At 41.3% G+C, this 16,131-nt stretch overlaps 1 protein-coding gene across 1 annotated transcript in view; it reads left to right on the top strand.

The window, feature by feature from the left end:
• LOC139749898 (uncharacterized) overlaps positions 1-16,131 on the top strand; it is a 321,502-nt gene that overhangs the window by 163,426 nt on the left and 141,945 nt on the right. The window contains exons 24-25 of the mRNA XM_071664295.1: positions 5,365-5,546; positions 6,573-6,794. Of these exons, the coding sequence (XP_071520396.1) occupies positions 5,365-5,546; positions 6,573-6,794 (404 nt within the window). The remainder of the gene's footprint in view (positions 1-5,364; positions 5,547-6,572; positions 6,795-16,131) is intronic.

The following is a 16,131-nucleotide window of genomic DNA, read 5'->3' as shown; positions in this document are numbered from 1 at the left end:
AGGGTGTTTTGAAATGGTTTGGGCACATGGAGAGAATGAGTGAGGAGAGATTGACCAAGAGGATATATGTGTCGGAAGTGGAGGGAACGAGGAGAAGAGGGAGACCAAATTGGAGGTGGAAAGATGGAGTGAAAAAGATTTTGTGTGATCGGGGCCTGAACATGCAGGAGGGTGAAAGGAGGGCAAGGAATAGAGTGAATTGGAGTCATGTGGTATACAGGGGTTGACGTGCTGTCAGTGGATTGAATCAAGGCATGTGAAGCGTCTGGGGTAAACCATGGAAAGCTGTGTAGGTATGTATATTTGCGTGTGTGGACGTGTGTATGTACATGTGTATGGGGGGGGGGTTGGGCCATTTCTTTCGTCTGTTTCCTTGCGCTACCTCGCAAACGCGGGAGACAGCGACAAAGTATAAAAAAAAAAAAAAAAAAATATATATATATATATATATATATATATATATATATATATATATATATATATATATATATATATATATATATATATATATATATATATATATATACATATATATATATATATATATATATATGTATATATATATGTATATATATATATATATATACATATATATATATATATATATATATATATATATATATATATATATATATATATATATATATATATATATATATATATATATATAAGCTGTGTAGGTATGTATATTTGCGTGTGTGGACGTGTGTATGTACATGTGTATGGGGGGGGGGTTGGGCCATTTCTTTCGTCTGTTTCCTTGCGCTACCTCGCAAAGGCGGGAGACAGCGACAAAGTATAAAAAAAAAAAAAAAAAAAAAAAAAAATATATATATATATATATATATATATATATATATATATATATATATATATATATATATATTTATTTTTTTTTTTGCTTTGTCGCTGTCTCCCGCGTTTGCGAGGTAGCGCAAGGAAATAGACGAAAGAAATGGCCCAACCCACCCCCATACACATGTATATACATACGTCCACACACGCAAATATACATACCTACACAGCTTTCCATGGTTTACCCCAGACGCTTCACATGCCCTGATTCAATCCACTGACAGCACGTCAACCCGTTATACCACATCGATCCAATTCACTCTATTCCTTGCCCTCCTTTCACCCTCCTGCAGGTTCAGGCCCCGATCACTCACAATCTTTTTCACTACATCTTTCCACCTCCAGTTTGGTCTCCCACTTCTTCTCGTTCCCTCCACCTCCGACACATATATCCTCTTGGTCAATCTTTCCTCACTCATTCTCTCCATGTGCCCAAACCATTTCAAAACACCCTCTTCTGCTCTCTCAACCACGCTCTTTTTATTTCCACACATCTCTCTTACCCTTACGTTACTTACTCGATGAAACCACCTCACACTACACATTGTCCTCAAACATCTCATTTCCAGCACATCCATCCTCCTTCGCACAACTCTATCCATAGCCCACGCCTCGCAACCATACAACATTGTTGGAACCACTATCAAATCAAACATACCCATTTTTGCTTTCCGAGATAATGTTCTCGACTTCCACACATTCTTCAAGGCTCCCAGAATTTTCGCCCCCTCCCCCACACTATGATCCACTTCCGCTTCCATGGTTCCATCCGCTGCCAGATCCACTCCCAGATATCTAAAACACTTTACTTCCTCCAGTTTTTCTCCATTCAAACTTACCTCCTAATTGACTTGACCCTCAACCCTACTGTACCTAATAACCTTGCTCTTATTCACATTTACTCTTAACTTTCTTCTTTCACACAATTTACCAAACTCAGTCACCAGCTTCTGCAGTTTCTCACAATCAGCCACCAGCGCTGTATCATCAACGAACAACAACTGACTCACTTCCCAAGCTCTCTCATCCCCAACAGACTTCATACTTGCCCCTCTTTCCAAAACTCTTGCATTCACCTCCCTAACAACCCCATCCATAAACAAATTAAACAAGTATGGAGACATCACACACCCCTGCCGCAAACCTACATTCACTGAGAACCAATCACTTTCCACTCTTCCTACACGTACACATGCCTTACATCCTCGATAAAAACTTTTCACTGCTTCTAACAACTTGCCTCCCACACCATATATTCTTAATACCTTCCACAGAGCATCTCTATCAACTCTATCATATGCCTTCTCCAGATCCATAAATGCTACATACAAATCCATTTGCTTTTCTAAGTTTTCTCAATTTCTCACATACATTCTTCAAAGCAAGCACGTGATCCACACATCCTCTACCACTTCTGAAACCACACTGCTTTTCCCCAATCTGATGCTCTGTACATGCCTTCACCCTCTCAATCAATACCCTCCCATATAATTTACCAGGAATACTCAACAAACTTAAACCTCTGAAATTTGAGCACTCACTCTTATCCCCTTTGCCTTTGTACAATGGCACTATGCACGCATCCCGCCAATCCTCAGGCACCTCACCATGAGTCATACATACATTAAATAACCCTACCAACCAGTCAATAATATAGTCACCCCCTTTCTTTAATAAATTCCACTGCAATAACATCAAAACTCCGGTGGAATTTATTAAAAAAAGGTTGTGACTGTATTGTTGACTGGTTGGTAAGGTTATTCAATGTATGTATGACTCATGGTGAGGTGCCTGAGGATTGGCGGAATGCTTGCAAAGTGCCATTGTACAAAGCCAAATAACTCCCTCCCCCTTCATGTGCGCGAGGTAGCGCTAGGAAAAGACAACAAAGGCCACATTTATTCAGGTTCAGTCTCTAGCTGTCATGTAATAATGCACCGAAACCACAGCTCCCTTTCTACATACAGTCCCCAAAGAACTTTCTATGGTTTACCCCAGACGCTTCACATGTCCTGGTTCAATCCATTGACAGCACGTCGACCCAGGTATACCACATCGTTCCAATTCACTCTATTCCTCGCACGCCTTTCACCCTTCTGCATGTTCAGGCCCCGATCACTCAAAATCTTTTTCACTCCATCTTTCCACTTCCAATTTGGTCTCCCACTCCTCCTCGTTCCCTCCAACTCTGACACATATATACTCTTGGTCATTCTTTCCCCACTCATTCTCTCCATGTGACCAAACCATTTCAAAACACCCTCTTTTCCTCTCTCAACCACACTCTTTTTATTACCACACATCTCCCTTACCCTTACATTACTTACTCGATCAAACCACCTCACACCATATATTGTCCTCAAACATCTCATTTCCAGCACATCCATCCTCCTGCGCACAACTCTATCCATAGCCCATGCCTCGCAATCATATAAAATTGTTGGAACCACTGTTCCTTCAAATATACCCATTTTTGCTTTCCGACTTAATGTTCTCGACTTCCACACATTTTTCAACGTTTCCAGAACTTTTGCCCTCCCCCCCACCCTATGATTCACTTCTGCTTCCATGGTTCCATCCGCTGCTAAATCCACTCCCAGATATCTAAAACACTTCACTTCCTCCAGTTTTTCTCCATTGAAACTTACCTCCCAGTTGACTCAAAATCTTTTTCACTCCATCTTTCCACCTCCAATTTGGTCTCCCACTTCTCCTCGTTCCCTCCAACTTTGACACATATATACTCTTTGTCATTCTTTCCTCACTCATTCTCTCCATGTGACCAAACCATTTCAAAACACCCTTTCTACTCTCTCAACCACACACTTTGTATTACCATACATCTCTCATACCCTTTCATTACTTTCTCGATCAAACTACCTCACACCACATATTCTCCTCAAACATCTCATTTCCAGCACATCCACCCTCCTCCGCACAACTCTATCTATAGCCCACGCCTCGCAACCATATAACATTGTTGGAATTCCTTCAAATATACCCAATTTTGCTTTCTGAGATAACGTTTTCGCCTTTCGCCTAACGTTTCCACACATTTTTCAACGTTTCCAGAACTTTCACGCCATCCCTCACCCCACGATTCATTTCCGCTTCCATGGTTCCATACGCTGCCAAATCTACTCCCAGATATCTAAAACACTTCACTTCCTCCAGTTTTTCTCCATTCAAACTTACCACCCAATTGACTTGTCCATCAACCCTAGTGTACCTGATAACCTTGCTCTTATTCACATTTCCACTCAGCTTTCTTCTTTCACACACTTTACCAGACTCAGTCACCAGCTTCTGCAGTTTCTCACACGAATCAGCCACCAGCGCTGTATCATCAGCGAACAATAACTGAGTCACTTCCCAAGCTCTTTCATCCATAACAAACTGCATACCTGCCCCTCTTACCAAAACTCTTGCATTCACCTCCGTAACAACCCCATCCATAAACAAATTAAACAACCATGGACACATCACACACCCCTGCCGCAAACCTACATTCACCGAGAACCAATCACTTTCCTCTCTTCCTACACGTACACATGCCTTATATCCTCGATGAAAATTTTCACTGCTTCTAACAACTTGACTCCCACACCATATATTCTTAATACCTTCCACAGAGCATCTCTATCAACTCTATCATATGCCTTCTCTAGATCCATAAATGCTACATACAAATCCATTTGCTTTTCTAAGTATTTCTCATATACATTCCTTAAAGCAAACACCTGATCCACACATCCTCTACCACTTCTGAAACCACACTGCTCTTCCCCAATCTGATGCTCTGTACATGCCTTCACCCTCTCAGTCAATACACTCCCATATAATTTCCCAGGAATACTCAACAAACTAATACCTCTGTAATTTGAGCACTCACTTTTATCCCTTTTGCCTTTTTGCAATGGCACTATGCAAGCGTTCCCCCAGTCCTCAGGCACCTCACCATGAGTCATACATACATACAAGAATCAAATGCCTTGTTAAATCATGTTAAAAATACACAGAATTATAATCTTAATATTAGTGATGGTTTATACAAATTAGATAACCCTATTATACCTAATAACCTTACTCTTATTCACATTTACTCTCAACTTTCTTCTTTCACGCACTTTACCAAACTTAGTCACTAGCTTCTGCAGTTTCTCACATGAATCAGCCACCAGCGCTGTATCATCAGCGAACAACAACTGATTCATTTCCCAAGCTTTCTCATCCACAACAGACTGCATACTTGCCCCTCTTTCCAAAACTCTTGCATTCACCTCCCTAACGACCCCATCCATAAACAAATTAAACAGCCATGGAGACATCACACACCCCTGCCGCAAACCTACCTATATATCACATTTTTAGGATGTGCAACCCCCCCCCCAAAAAAAAAGAAGAGATTATTTGAAAAGTATAGAATTTATGATATCCACTAAAGCCTCCTCAGTCTACATTGTAACTGACCAGCGAAGAGCGATTGATCATGACTTGTTGTCCTGGCAGATCTCTCTGGCATAGAAGTGTGGGCGCTGCTGCTCGGGGAGTCAGTGGTGGAGGTGGGGAGGAGTGAAGTCATGGTGGTGATGGTCAAGGGTGGGTCACCAAGGATCCGTCGTGGGACATTACAAACCCTGAGCCTCACCCCTGGACGCATCTCCTACGACCCTGATTACCCTGAGATTCCGGTATGTTGCTGGGAGGGGAGGAAGCACTGGGCTAAGTTTTGCTTGTGGCATGACGCCTCACGTCTGTACGTAACTTTGATGAATAATCTAATTCATTATTTTTCGTCAACAGAGACATGGAAGAAAGATTTTCTAGTGTACACTGACAGTATGTGACAAAGAATATCTGGTCTACACTACCAGTGTGTGACAAACATTATCTGGTCTACACTGACAGTGTATGATTAATAATATCCAATGTGCATTGACAGTGTATGACAAAGAATATCTGGTCTGCTCTGACAGTGTGTCACTAAGAATATCAGGTCTACAATGAAACTGTGCAGCAAAGAATATCTGGTCTACACTGAGTGTGTGACAAAGAATATCTGGTCTACACTGAGTGTGACAAAGAATATCTGGTCTACACTGATACTGTGTAACAAAGAATATCTGGTCTACACTGAGTGTGTAACAAAGAATACCTGGTCTGCACTGACACTGTGCAACAAAGAATATCTGGTCTACACTGAGTATGTGATAAGAACATCTGGTCTACATTGACAGTGTGTAACAAAGAATATCTGGTCTACACACGTAGTGTTATAAAAAGGATGCTTAGTCTACACCAGCAGCATATAACAAAGATTTCCTGATTTTCAATAAAAGTATGTAACCAAATGCTTCTGACCCATACTTACAATATGTAACCAGATATTTCTGGCCCATACTTACAATGTGCAGTCAAGATATTTCTAACCCATTCTTACAATATGCAACCAGAATATTTCTGACTCAGACTTACAATATGTAACAACAGTATTCGTATTCTGTAGATCAAAGTCATTATTGCTATTGGATGAGTTTACTCCTATCTCCAGAAACAAATACATAAAACGTGTTATGTGTTTAATAACAATATTCATAACATATAGTAATTAACTCTTTGAGTGAATTACTTTCAAATGATAGCTTGACAAAGTGATACTCTCCTTTGTATAGTAATCAATTTAATGTTCAAAGAACCTAATCTGTTATGCTTTTCAGCTGACGTCTTATGTTTGGTCATGTCGTCTACTGGAGGAGGAGATCCCTGCACATGGCGTAGTATCTGACCCTCCTCAGTCCAGGGATGTGTATGAGAACACAGTAGACCTGGGTGGTTGCTGGGGCGAAGGACCAGCCTGGTTGTCCACCACCAATACCTCTTTTACCATTGATGTCAACATCTTCAGGCATCCTTACAAGACGTACAGCTTAAAAGTTACCGTAAGTTGTTTCACTGTTCATGTCCTGTGATAGATATCAACAGAAATGACGAAATATATTCGTGTTATATATATATTCCTATGAGTCCACCGGAAAATGAAACGCGATAAGTTCCCAAGTGCACTTTCGTGTAATAATCACATCATCAGGGGAAATGCGGTGCATTACGCATGACAGCTAGAGACTTAGTGTGAAGGAATGTGACCTTCATTGTTTTTCCTAGCGTAACCTCGAGCGCACGCGTATGGAATCTGGTGTCATTTCATGTGTTGGGGGTGGCGACGAGAATGGATGAAGGTAGCAAGTGTTGACGTGTACACGTGTATATATGTATATGTCTGTGTATGTACATGTGTGTATACGTTGAAATGTATAGGTAGGTATATGTGCGTGTGTCGGCGTTTATGTATATACATGTGTATGTGAGTGGGTTGAGCCATTCTTTCGTCTGTTTCCTTACGCTACCTCGTTAACGTGGGAGACAGCGACTAAGTATAATGGTTATGAAAATGATTATGATAATAATGATATTCATACTATGGCGAGTATATATATCTATCTATCTACCTATCTATCTATCTATCTATCTATCTATCTATCTATATATATATATATATATATATATATATATATATATATATATATATATATATTTTTTTTTTTTTCTTTTTTGCTTTGTCGCTGTCTCCCGCGTTTGCGAGGTAGCGCAAGGAAACAGACGAAAGAAATGGCCCAACCCACCCCCATACACATGCCTTGATTCAATCCACTGACAGCACGTCAACCCCGGTATACCACATCGCTCCAATTCACTCTATTCTTTGCCCTCCTTTCACCCTCCTGCATGTTCAGGCCCCGATCACTCAAAATCTTTTTCACTCCATCTTTCCACCTCCAATTTGGTCTCCCTCTTCTCCTCGTTCCCTCCACCTCCGACACATATATCCTCTTGGTCAATCTTTCCTCACTCATTCTCTCCATGTGACCAAACCATTTCAAAACACCCTCTTCTGCTCTCTCAACCACGCTCTTTTTATTTCCACACATCTCTCTTACCCTTACGTTACTTACTCGATCAAACCACCTTACACCACACATTGTCCTCAAACATCTCATTTCCAGCACATCCATCCTCCTGCGCACAACTCTATCCATAGTCCACGCCTCGCAACCATACAACATTGTTGGAACCACTATTCCTTCAAACATACCCATTTTTGCTTTCCGAGATAATGTTCTCGACTTCCACATATTCTTCAAGGCTCCCAGAATTATATTTAAGGGTATTGATTATATTTAAGGGTATTGATTGAGAGGGTGAAGGCATGTATAGAGCATCAGATTGGGGAAGAGCAGTGTGGTTTCAGAAGTGGTAGAGGATGTGTGGATCAGGTATTTGCTTTGAAGAATGTATGTGAGAGATACTTAGAAAAGCAACTGGATTTGTATGTAGCATTTATGGATCTAGAGAAGGCATAGGATAGAGTTGATAGAGATGCTCTGTGGAAGGTACTAAGAATATATAGTGTAGGAGGCGAGTTGTTAGAAGCAGTGAAAAGTTTTTTTCGAGGATGTAAGGCATGTGTACGTGTAGGAAGAGAGGAAAGAGATTGGTTCTCAGTGAATGTAGGTTTGCGGCAGGGGTGTGTGATGTCTCAATGGTTGTTTAATTTTTTTATGGATGGGGTTGTTAGGGAGGTGAATGCAAGAGTTTTGGAAAGAGTGGCAAGTATGAAGTCTATTGGGGATGAGAGAGCTGACTCATCTATTTTTGATATATATATATATATATATATATATATATATATATATATATATATATATATATATATATATATATATATATATATATATATATATATTTTTTTTTTTTTTTTTTTCATACTATTCGCCATTTCCCGCGTTTGCGAGGTAGCGTCAAGAACAGAGGACTGGGCCTTAGAGGGAAAATCCTCACCTGGCCCCCTTCTCTGTTCCTTCTTTTGGAAAATCAAAAAAAAAACGAGAGGGGAGGATTTCCAGCCACCCGCTCCCTCCCCTTTTAGTCGCCTTCTACGACACGCAGGGAATACGTGGGAAGTATTCTTTCTCCCCTATCCCCAGGGATATATATATATATATATATATATATATATATATATATATATATATATATAGTTATTTATTTATTAATTTACTTATTTTGCTTTGTCGCTATCTCCCGTGTTTGCGAGGTAGCGCAAGGAAACAGACGAAAGAAATGGCCCAACCCACCCCCATACACATGTATATTCATACACGTCCACACACACAAATTTACATACCTATACATCTCAATGTACATATATATATACACACACAGACACATACATATATACCCATGCACACAATTCACACTGTCTGCCTTTATTCATTCCCATCGCCACCTCGCCACACATGGAATACCATCCCCCTCCCCCCTCATGTGTGGGAGGTAGCGCTAGGAAAAGACAACAAAGGCCCCATTCGTTCACACTTAGTCTCTAGCTGTCATGCAATAATGCCCGAAACTACAGCTCCCTTTCCACATCCAGGTCCCACACAACTTTCCATGGTTTACCCCAGACGCTTCACATACCCTGATTCAATCCACTGACAGCACGTCAACCCCGGTATACCACATCGATCCAATTCACTCTATTCCTTGCCCGCCTTACACCCTCCTGCATGTTCAGGCCCCGATCACTCAAAATCTTTTTCACTCCATCTTTCCACCTCCAATTTGTTCTCCCACTTCTCCTCGGTCCCTCCACCTCCGACACATATATCCTCTTGGTCAATCTTTCCTCACTCATTCTCTCCATGTGCCCAAACCATTTCAAAACACCCTCTTCTGCTCTCTCAACCACGCTTCTTTTTTATTTCCACACATCTCTCTTACCCTTACATTACTTACTCGATCAAACCACCTCACACCACACATTGTCCTCAAACATCTCATTTCCAGCATATCCACCCTATTGCGCACAACTCTATCCATAGCCTACGCCTCCCAACCATACAACATCGTTGGAACCACTATTCCTTCAAACATACCCATTTTTGCATTCCGAGATAATGTTCTCGACTTCCACACATTCTTCAAGGCTCCCAGGATTTTCGCCCCCTCCCCCACCCTATGATTCTCTTCCGCTTCTATGGTTCCATTCGCTGCCAGATCCACTCCCAGATATCTAAATCACTTTACTTCCTCCAGTTTTTCTCCATTCAAACATACCTCCCAATTTACTTGACCCTCAACCCTACTGTACCTAATAACCTTGCTCTTATTCACATTTACTCTTAACTTTCTTCTTTCACACACTTTACCAAACTCAGTCACCAGCTTCTGCAGTTTCTCACATGAATCAGCCACCAGCGCTGTATCATCAGCGAACAACAACTGACCCATTTCCCAAGCTCTCTCATCCACAACAGACTTCATACTTGCCCCTCTTTCCAAAACTCTTGCATTCACCTCTCTAACAACCCCATCCATAAACAAATTAAACAACCATTGAGACATCACACACCCCTGCCGCAAACCTACATTCACTGAGAACCAATCACTTTCCTCTCTTCCTACACGTACACATGCCTTACATCGTCTATAAAAACTTTTCACTGCTTTTAACAACTTGCCTCCCACACCATATATTCTTAATACCTTCCACAGAGCATCTCTATCAACTCTATCATATGCCTTCTCCAGATCCATAAATGCTACATACAAATGCATACATACAAATATATATATATATATATATATATATATATATATATATATATATATATATATATATATATATATATATATATATATATATATATATATATTCATATAACTCCGCGTTGTACAGTCAGGTTCGGTAAAACGCTTTCAGCTGGCTATGTGTTTTGTTCGGAAACAACCGATAGACCCCGTTGCTCACCATTGTGAGACGAAGGGTATTTGAGTACTTAGTATTTCGAATAGTTGTTTCCTATTATACAGTCCCTTAGCCTAGCGGTCAGCATGCCTGCCTCTTGCACAAGGGGACCCAGGTTCGATCCTGGCTGATGGAGCTTTGTATGTTCTATGAAGGTGCGCGTTCATATACACTTTATTCGTATTCATATAACTCCGCGTTGTACAGTCAGGTTCGGTAAAACGCTTTCAGCTGGCTATGTGTTCTGTTCGGAAACAACCGATAGACCCCGTTGCTCACCATTGTGAGACGAAGGGTATTCGAGTACTTAGTATTTCGAATAGTTGTTTCCTATTATACAGTCCCTTAGCCTAGCGGTTAGCATGCCTGCCTCTTACACAAGGGGACCCAGGTTTAATCCTGGCTGATGGAGCTTTGTATGTTCTATGAAGGTGCGCGTTCATATACACTTTATTCGTGCCTAAATGTGTGTGGATGTAACCAAGATGTGAAAAAGGAGAGATAGGTAGTATGTTTGAGGAAAGGAACCTGGATGTTTTGGCTCTGAGTGAAACGAAGCTCAAGGGTAAAGGGGAAGAGTGGTTTGGGAATGTCTGGGGAGTAAAGTCAGGGGTTAGTGAGAGGACAAGAGCAAGGGAAGGAGTAGCGATACTCCTGAAACAGGAGTTGTGGGAGTATGTGATAGAATGTAAGAAAGTAAATTCTCGATTGATATGGTTAAACTGAAAGTTGATGGAGAGAGGTGGGTGATTATTGGTGCATATGCACCCGGGCATGAGAAGAAAGATCATGAGAGGCAAGTGTTTTGGGAGCAGCTGAATGAGTGTGTTAGTGGTTTTGATGCACGAGACCGGGTTATAGTGATGGGTGATTTGAATGCAAAGGTGAGTAATGTGGCAGTTGAGGGAATAATTGGTATACATGGGGTGTTCAGTGTTGTAAATGGAAATGGTGAAGAGCTTGTAGATTTATGTGCTGAAAAAGGACTGATGATTGGGAATACCTGGTTTAAAAAGCGAGATATACATAAGTATACTTATGTAAGTAGGAGAGATGGCCAGAGAGCGTTATTGGATTACGTGTTAATTGACAGGCGTGCGAAAGAGAGACTTTTGGATGTTAATGTGCTGAGAGGTGCAACTGGAGGGATGTCTGATCATTATCTTGTGGAGGCTAAGGTGAAGATTTGTATGGGTTTTCAGAAAAGAAGAGTGAATGATGGGGTGAAGAGGGTGGTGAGAGTAAGTGAGCTTGGGAAGGAGACCTTGTGTGAGGAAGTACCAGGAGAGACTGAGTACAGAATGGAAAAAGGTGAGAACAATGGAAGTAAGGGGAGTGGGGGAGGAATGGGATGTATTTAGGGAATCAGTGATGGATTGCGCAAAAGATGCTTGTGGCATGAGAAGAGTGGGAGGTGGGTTGATTAGAAAGGGTAGTGAGTGGTGGGATGAAGAAGTAAGAGTATTAGTGAAAGGGAAGAGAGAGGCATTTGGACGATTCTTGCAGGGAAAAAATGCAATTGAGTGGGAGATGTATAAAAGAAAGAGACAGGAGGTCAAGAGAAAGGTGCAAGAGGTGAAAAAAGGGCAAATGAGAGTTGGGGTGAGAGAGTATCATTAAATTTTAGGGAGAATAAAAAGATGTTCTGGAAGGAGGTAAATAAAGTGCGTAAGACAAGGGAGCAAATGGGAACTTCAGTGAAGGGCGCAAATGGGGAGGTGATAACAAGTAGTGGTGATGTGAGAAGGAGATGGAGTGAGTATTTTGAAGGTTTGTTGAATGTGTTTGATGATAGAGTGGCAGATATAGGGTGTTTTGGTCGAGGTGGTGTGCAAAGTGAGAGGGTTAGGGAAAATGATGTGGTAAACAGAGAAGAGGTAGTGAAAGCTTTGCGGAAGATGAAATCAAGCAAGGCAGCAGGTTTGGATGGTATTGCAGTGGAATTTATTAAAAAAGGGGGTGACTGTATTGTTGACTGGTTGGTAAGGTTATTTAATGTATGTATGACTCATGGTGAGGTGCCTGAGGATTGGCGGAATGCGTGCATAGTGCCATTGTACAAAGGCAAAGGGGATAAGAGTGAGTGCTCAAATTACAGAGGTATAAGTTTGTTGAGTATTCCTGGTAAATTATATGGGAGGGTATTGATTGAGAGGGTGAAGGCATGTACAGAGCATCAGATTGGGGAAGAGCAGTGTGGTTTCAGAAGTGGTAGAGGATGTGTGGATCAGGTGTTTGCTTTGAAGAATGTATGTGAGAAATACTTAGAAAAGCAAATGGATTTGTATGTAGCATTTATGGATCTGGAGAAGGCATATGATAGAGTTGATAGAGATGCTCTGTGGAAGGTATTAAGAATATATGGTGTGGGAGGCAAGTTGTTAGAAGCAGTGAAAAGTTTTTATCGAGGATGTAAGGCATGTGTACGTGTAGGAAGAGAGGAAAGTGATTGGTTCTCAGTGAATGTAGGTTTGCGGCAGGGGTGTGTGATGTCTCCATGGTTGTTTAATTTGTTTATGGATGGGGTTGTTAGGGAGGTAAATGCAAGAGTTTTGGAAAGAGGGGCAAGTATGAAGTCAGTTGGGGATGAGAGAGCTTGGGAAGTGAGTCAGTTGTTGTTCGCTGATGATACAGCGCTGGTGGCTGATTCATGTGAGAAACTGCAGAAGCTGGTGACTGAGTTTGGTAAAGTGTGTGGAAGAAGAAAGTTAAGAGTAAATGTGAATAAGAGCAAGGTTATTAGGTACAGTAGGGTTGAGGGTCAAGTCAATTGGGAGGTGAGTTTGAATGGAGAAAAACTGGAGGAAGTGAAGTGTTTTAGATATCTGGGAGTGGATCTGGCAGCGGATGGAACCATGGAAGCGGAAGTGGATCATAGGGTGGGGGAGGGGGCGAAAATTCTGGGGGCCTTGAAAAATGTGTGGAAGTCGAGAACATTATCTCGGAAAGCAAAAATGGGTATGTTTGAAGGAATAGTGGTTCCAACAATGTTGTATGGTTGCGAGGCGTGGGCTATGGATAGAGTTGTGCGCAGGAGGATGGATGTGCTGGAAATGAGATGTTTGAGGACAATATGTGGTGTGAGGTGGTTTGATCGAGTAAGTAACGTAAGGGTAAGAGAGATGTGTGGAAATAAAAAGAGCGTGGTTGAGAGAGCAGAAGAGGGTGTTTTGAAGTGGTTTGGGCACATGGAGAGAATGAGTGAGGAAAGATTGACCAAGAGGATATATGTGTCGGAGGTGGAGGGAACGAGGAGAAGAGGGAGACCAAATTGGAGGTGGAAAGATGGAGTGAAAAAGATTTTGTGTGATCGGGGCCTGAACATGCAGGAGGGTGAAAGGAGGGCAAGGAATAGAGTGAATTGGAGCGATGTGGTATACCGGGGTTGACGTGCTGTCAGTGGATTGAATCAAGGCATGTGAAGCGTCTGGGGTAAACCATGGAAAGCTGTGTAGGTATGTATATTTGCGTGTGTGGACGTATGTATATACATGTGTATGTGGGGGGGGGGTTGGGCCATTTCTTTCGTCTGTTTCCTTGCGCTACCTCGCAAACGCTGGAGACAGCGACAAAGTATAGTAAAGAAAAATAATATGAATATATATATATATATATATATATATATATATATATATATATATATATATATATATATATATATATATATATATATATATATATATATATGTATGTATATATGCGTGTGTGTGTGTGTGTGTGTGTGTGTGTTTTTGAGGAAGTACCAGGGGAAACTGAGTACAGAATGGAAAAAGGTAAGAACAAAGGACGTAAGGGGAGTGGGGGAAGAATGGGATATATTTGGGAAAGTATTGATGCCTTTCGCAAAAGTTGTTTGTGGCATGAGCAACGTGGGAGGTGGGAAGATTAGAAAGGGTAATGAGTGGTGGGATGAAAACGTAGAATTATTAGTGAAAGAGAATAGAGAGGCATTTGGACGATTTTTGCAGGAAAGTAATGGAAATGACTGGGAGATGTATGAAAGAAAGAGGCAGGAGGTCAAGAGAAAGGTGCAAGAGTTGAAAAAGAGGGCAAATCAGAGTTGGGATGTAAGAGTATCATTAAATTTATGTGAGAATAAAAAGATGTTTTGGGAGGAGGTAAATAAAGTGAGTAAGACAAGGGAACAAATGGGAACATCAGTGAAGGGGGCTAATGAGCAGGTGATAACAAGTAGTGGTGATGTGAGAAGATGGAGTGAGTATTTCGAAGGTTTGTTAAATGTGTTTGATGATAGAGTGGCAGACATAGGGTGTTTTGGTCGAAGTAGTATGCAAAGTTAGAGGGTTAGGGAGAATGATTTAGTAAGCAGAGAATAGGTAGTAATAGCTTTACGGAAGATGAAAGCCGGCAAGGTAGCAGGTTTGGATGGTATTGCAGTGGAATTTATAAAAGAAGGGGGTGAATGTGTTCTTGACTGGTTGGTAAGGTTATTTAATGTATGTATGACTCATGGTGAGATGCCTGCGGATTGGCGGAATTCGTGCATAGTGCCATTGTACAAAGATAAAGGGGATAAAGGTGAGTGCTCAAATTACAGTGGTATAAGTTTGATAAGTATTCCTGGGAAATCATTTGGGAAGGTATTGATTAAGAGGGTGAAGGCATGGACAGAGCATCAGATTAGGGAAGAGCAGTGTGGTTTCAGAGGTGGTATAGGATGTGTGGAGCAGGTATTTGCTTTAAAGAACGTATATTAGAAATACCTAGAAAAGCAAATGGATTTGTATGAAGCATTTATGGATCTGGAGAAGACATATGATAGAGTTGATAGAGATGCTCTGTGAAAGGTTTCAAGAATATAAGGTGTGGTAAGCAAGTTGTTAGAAGCAGTGAGAAGTTTCTATGGAGGATGTCAGGCATGTATACGAGTAGGAAGAGAGGAAAGTGATTGGTTGTCAGTGAATGTCGGTTTGCGGCAGGGGAGCGTGATGTCTCCATGGTTGTTTAATTTGTTTAAGGATGGGGTTGTTAGGGAGGTGAATGCAAGAGTTTTGGAGAGAGAGAGGCAGGTATGCAGTGTGTTGTGGATGAGAGAACTTGGGAAGTGGGTCAGATGTTGTTCGCTGATGATACAGCGCTGGTGGCTGATTCATGTGAGAAACTGCAGAAGCTGGTGACTGAGTTTGGTAAAGTGTATGAAAGAAGAAATCTGAGGGTAAATGTGAATAAGAGCAAGGTTATTAGGTACAGTAGGGTTGAACGACAAGTCAGTTGGGAGGTAAGTCTGAATGGAGAAAAACTGAAGGAAGTGAAGTGTTTTAGATATCTGGGAGTGGATTTGGCAGTGGATGGAACCATGGAAGCGGAAGAGAGTCATAGGGTGAGGTGAGGGGACGAAAGTTCTAGGAGCTTTGAAAAATATGTGGAAGGCGAGAACGTTATCTCGGAAA

Source organism: Panulirus ornatus, chromosome 8 (genome assembly GCF_036320965.1).
Source record: "Panulirus ornatus isolate Po-2019 chromosome 8, ASM3632096v1, whole genome shotgun sequence".
Taxonomy (NCBI): domain Eukaryota; kingdom Metazoa; phylum Arthropoda; class Malacostraca; order Decapoda; family Palinuridae; genus Panulirus; species Panulirus ornatus.
This window is presented reverse-complemented; position numbering and strand designations above follow the sequence as displayed.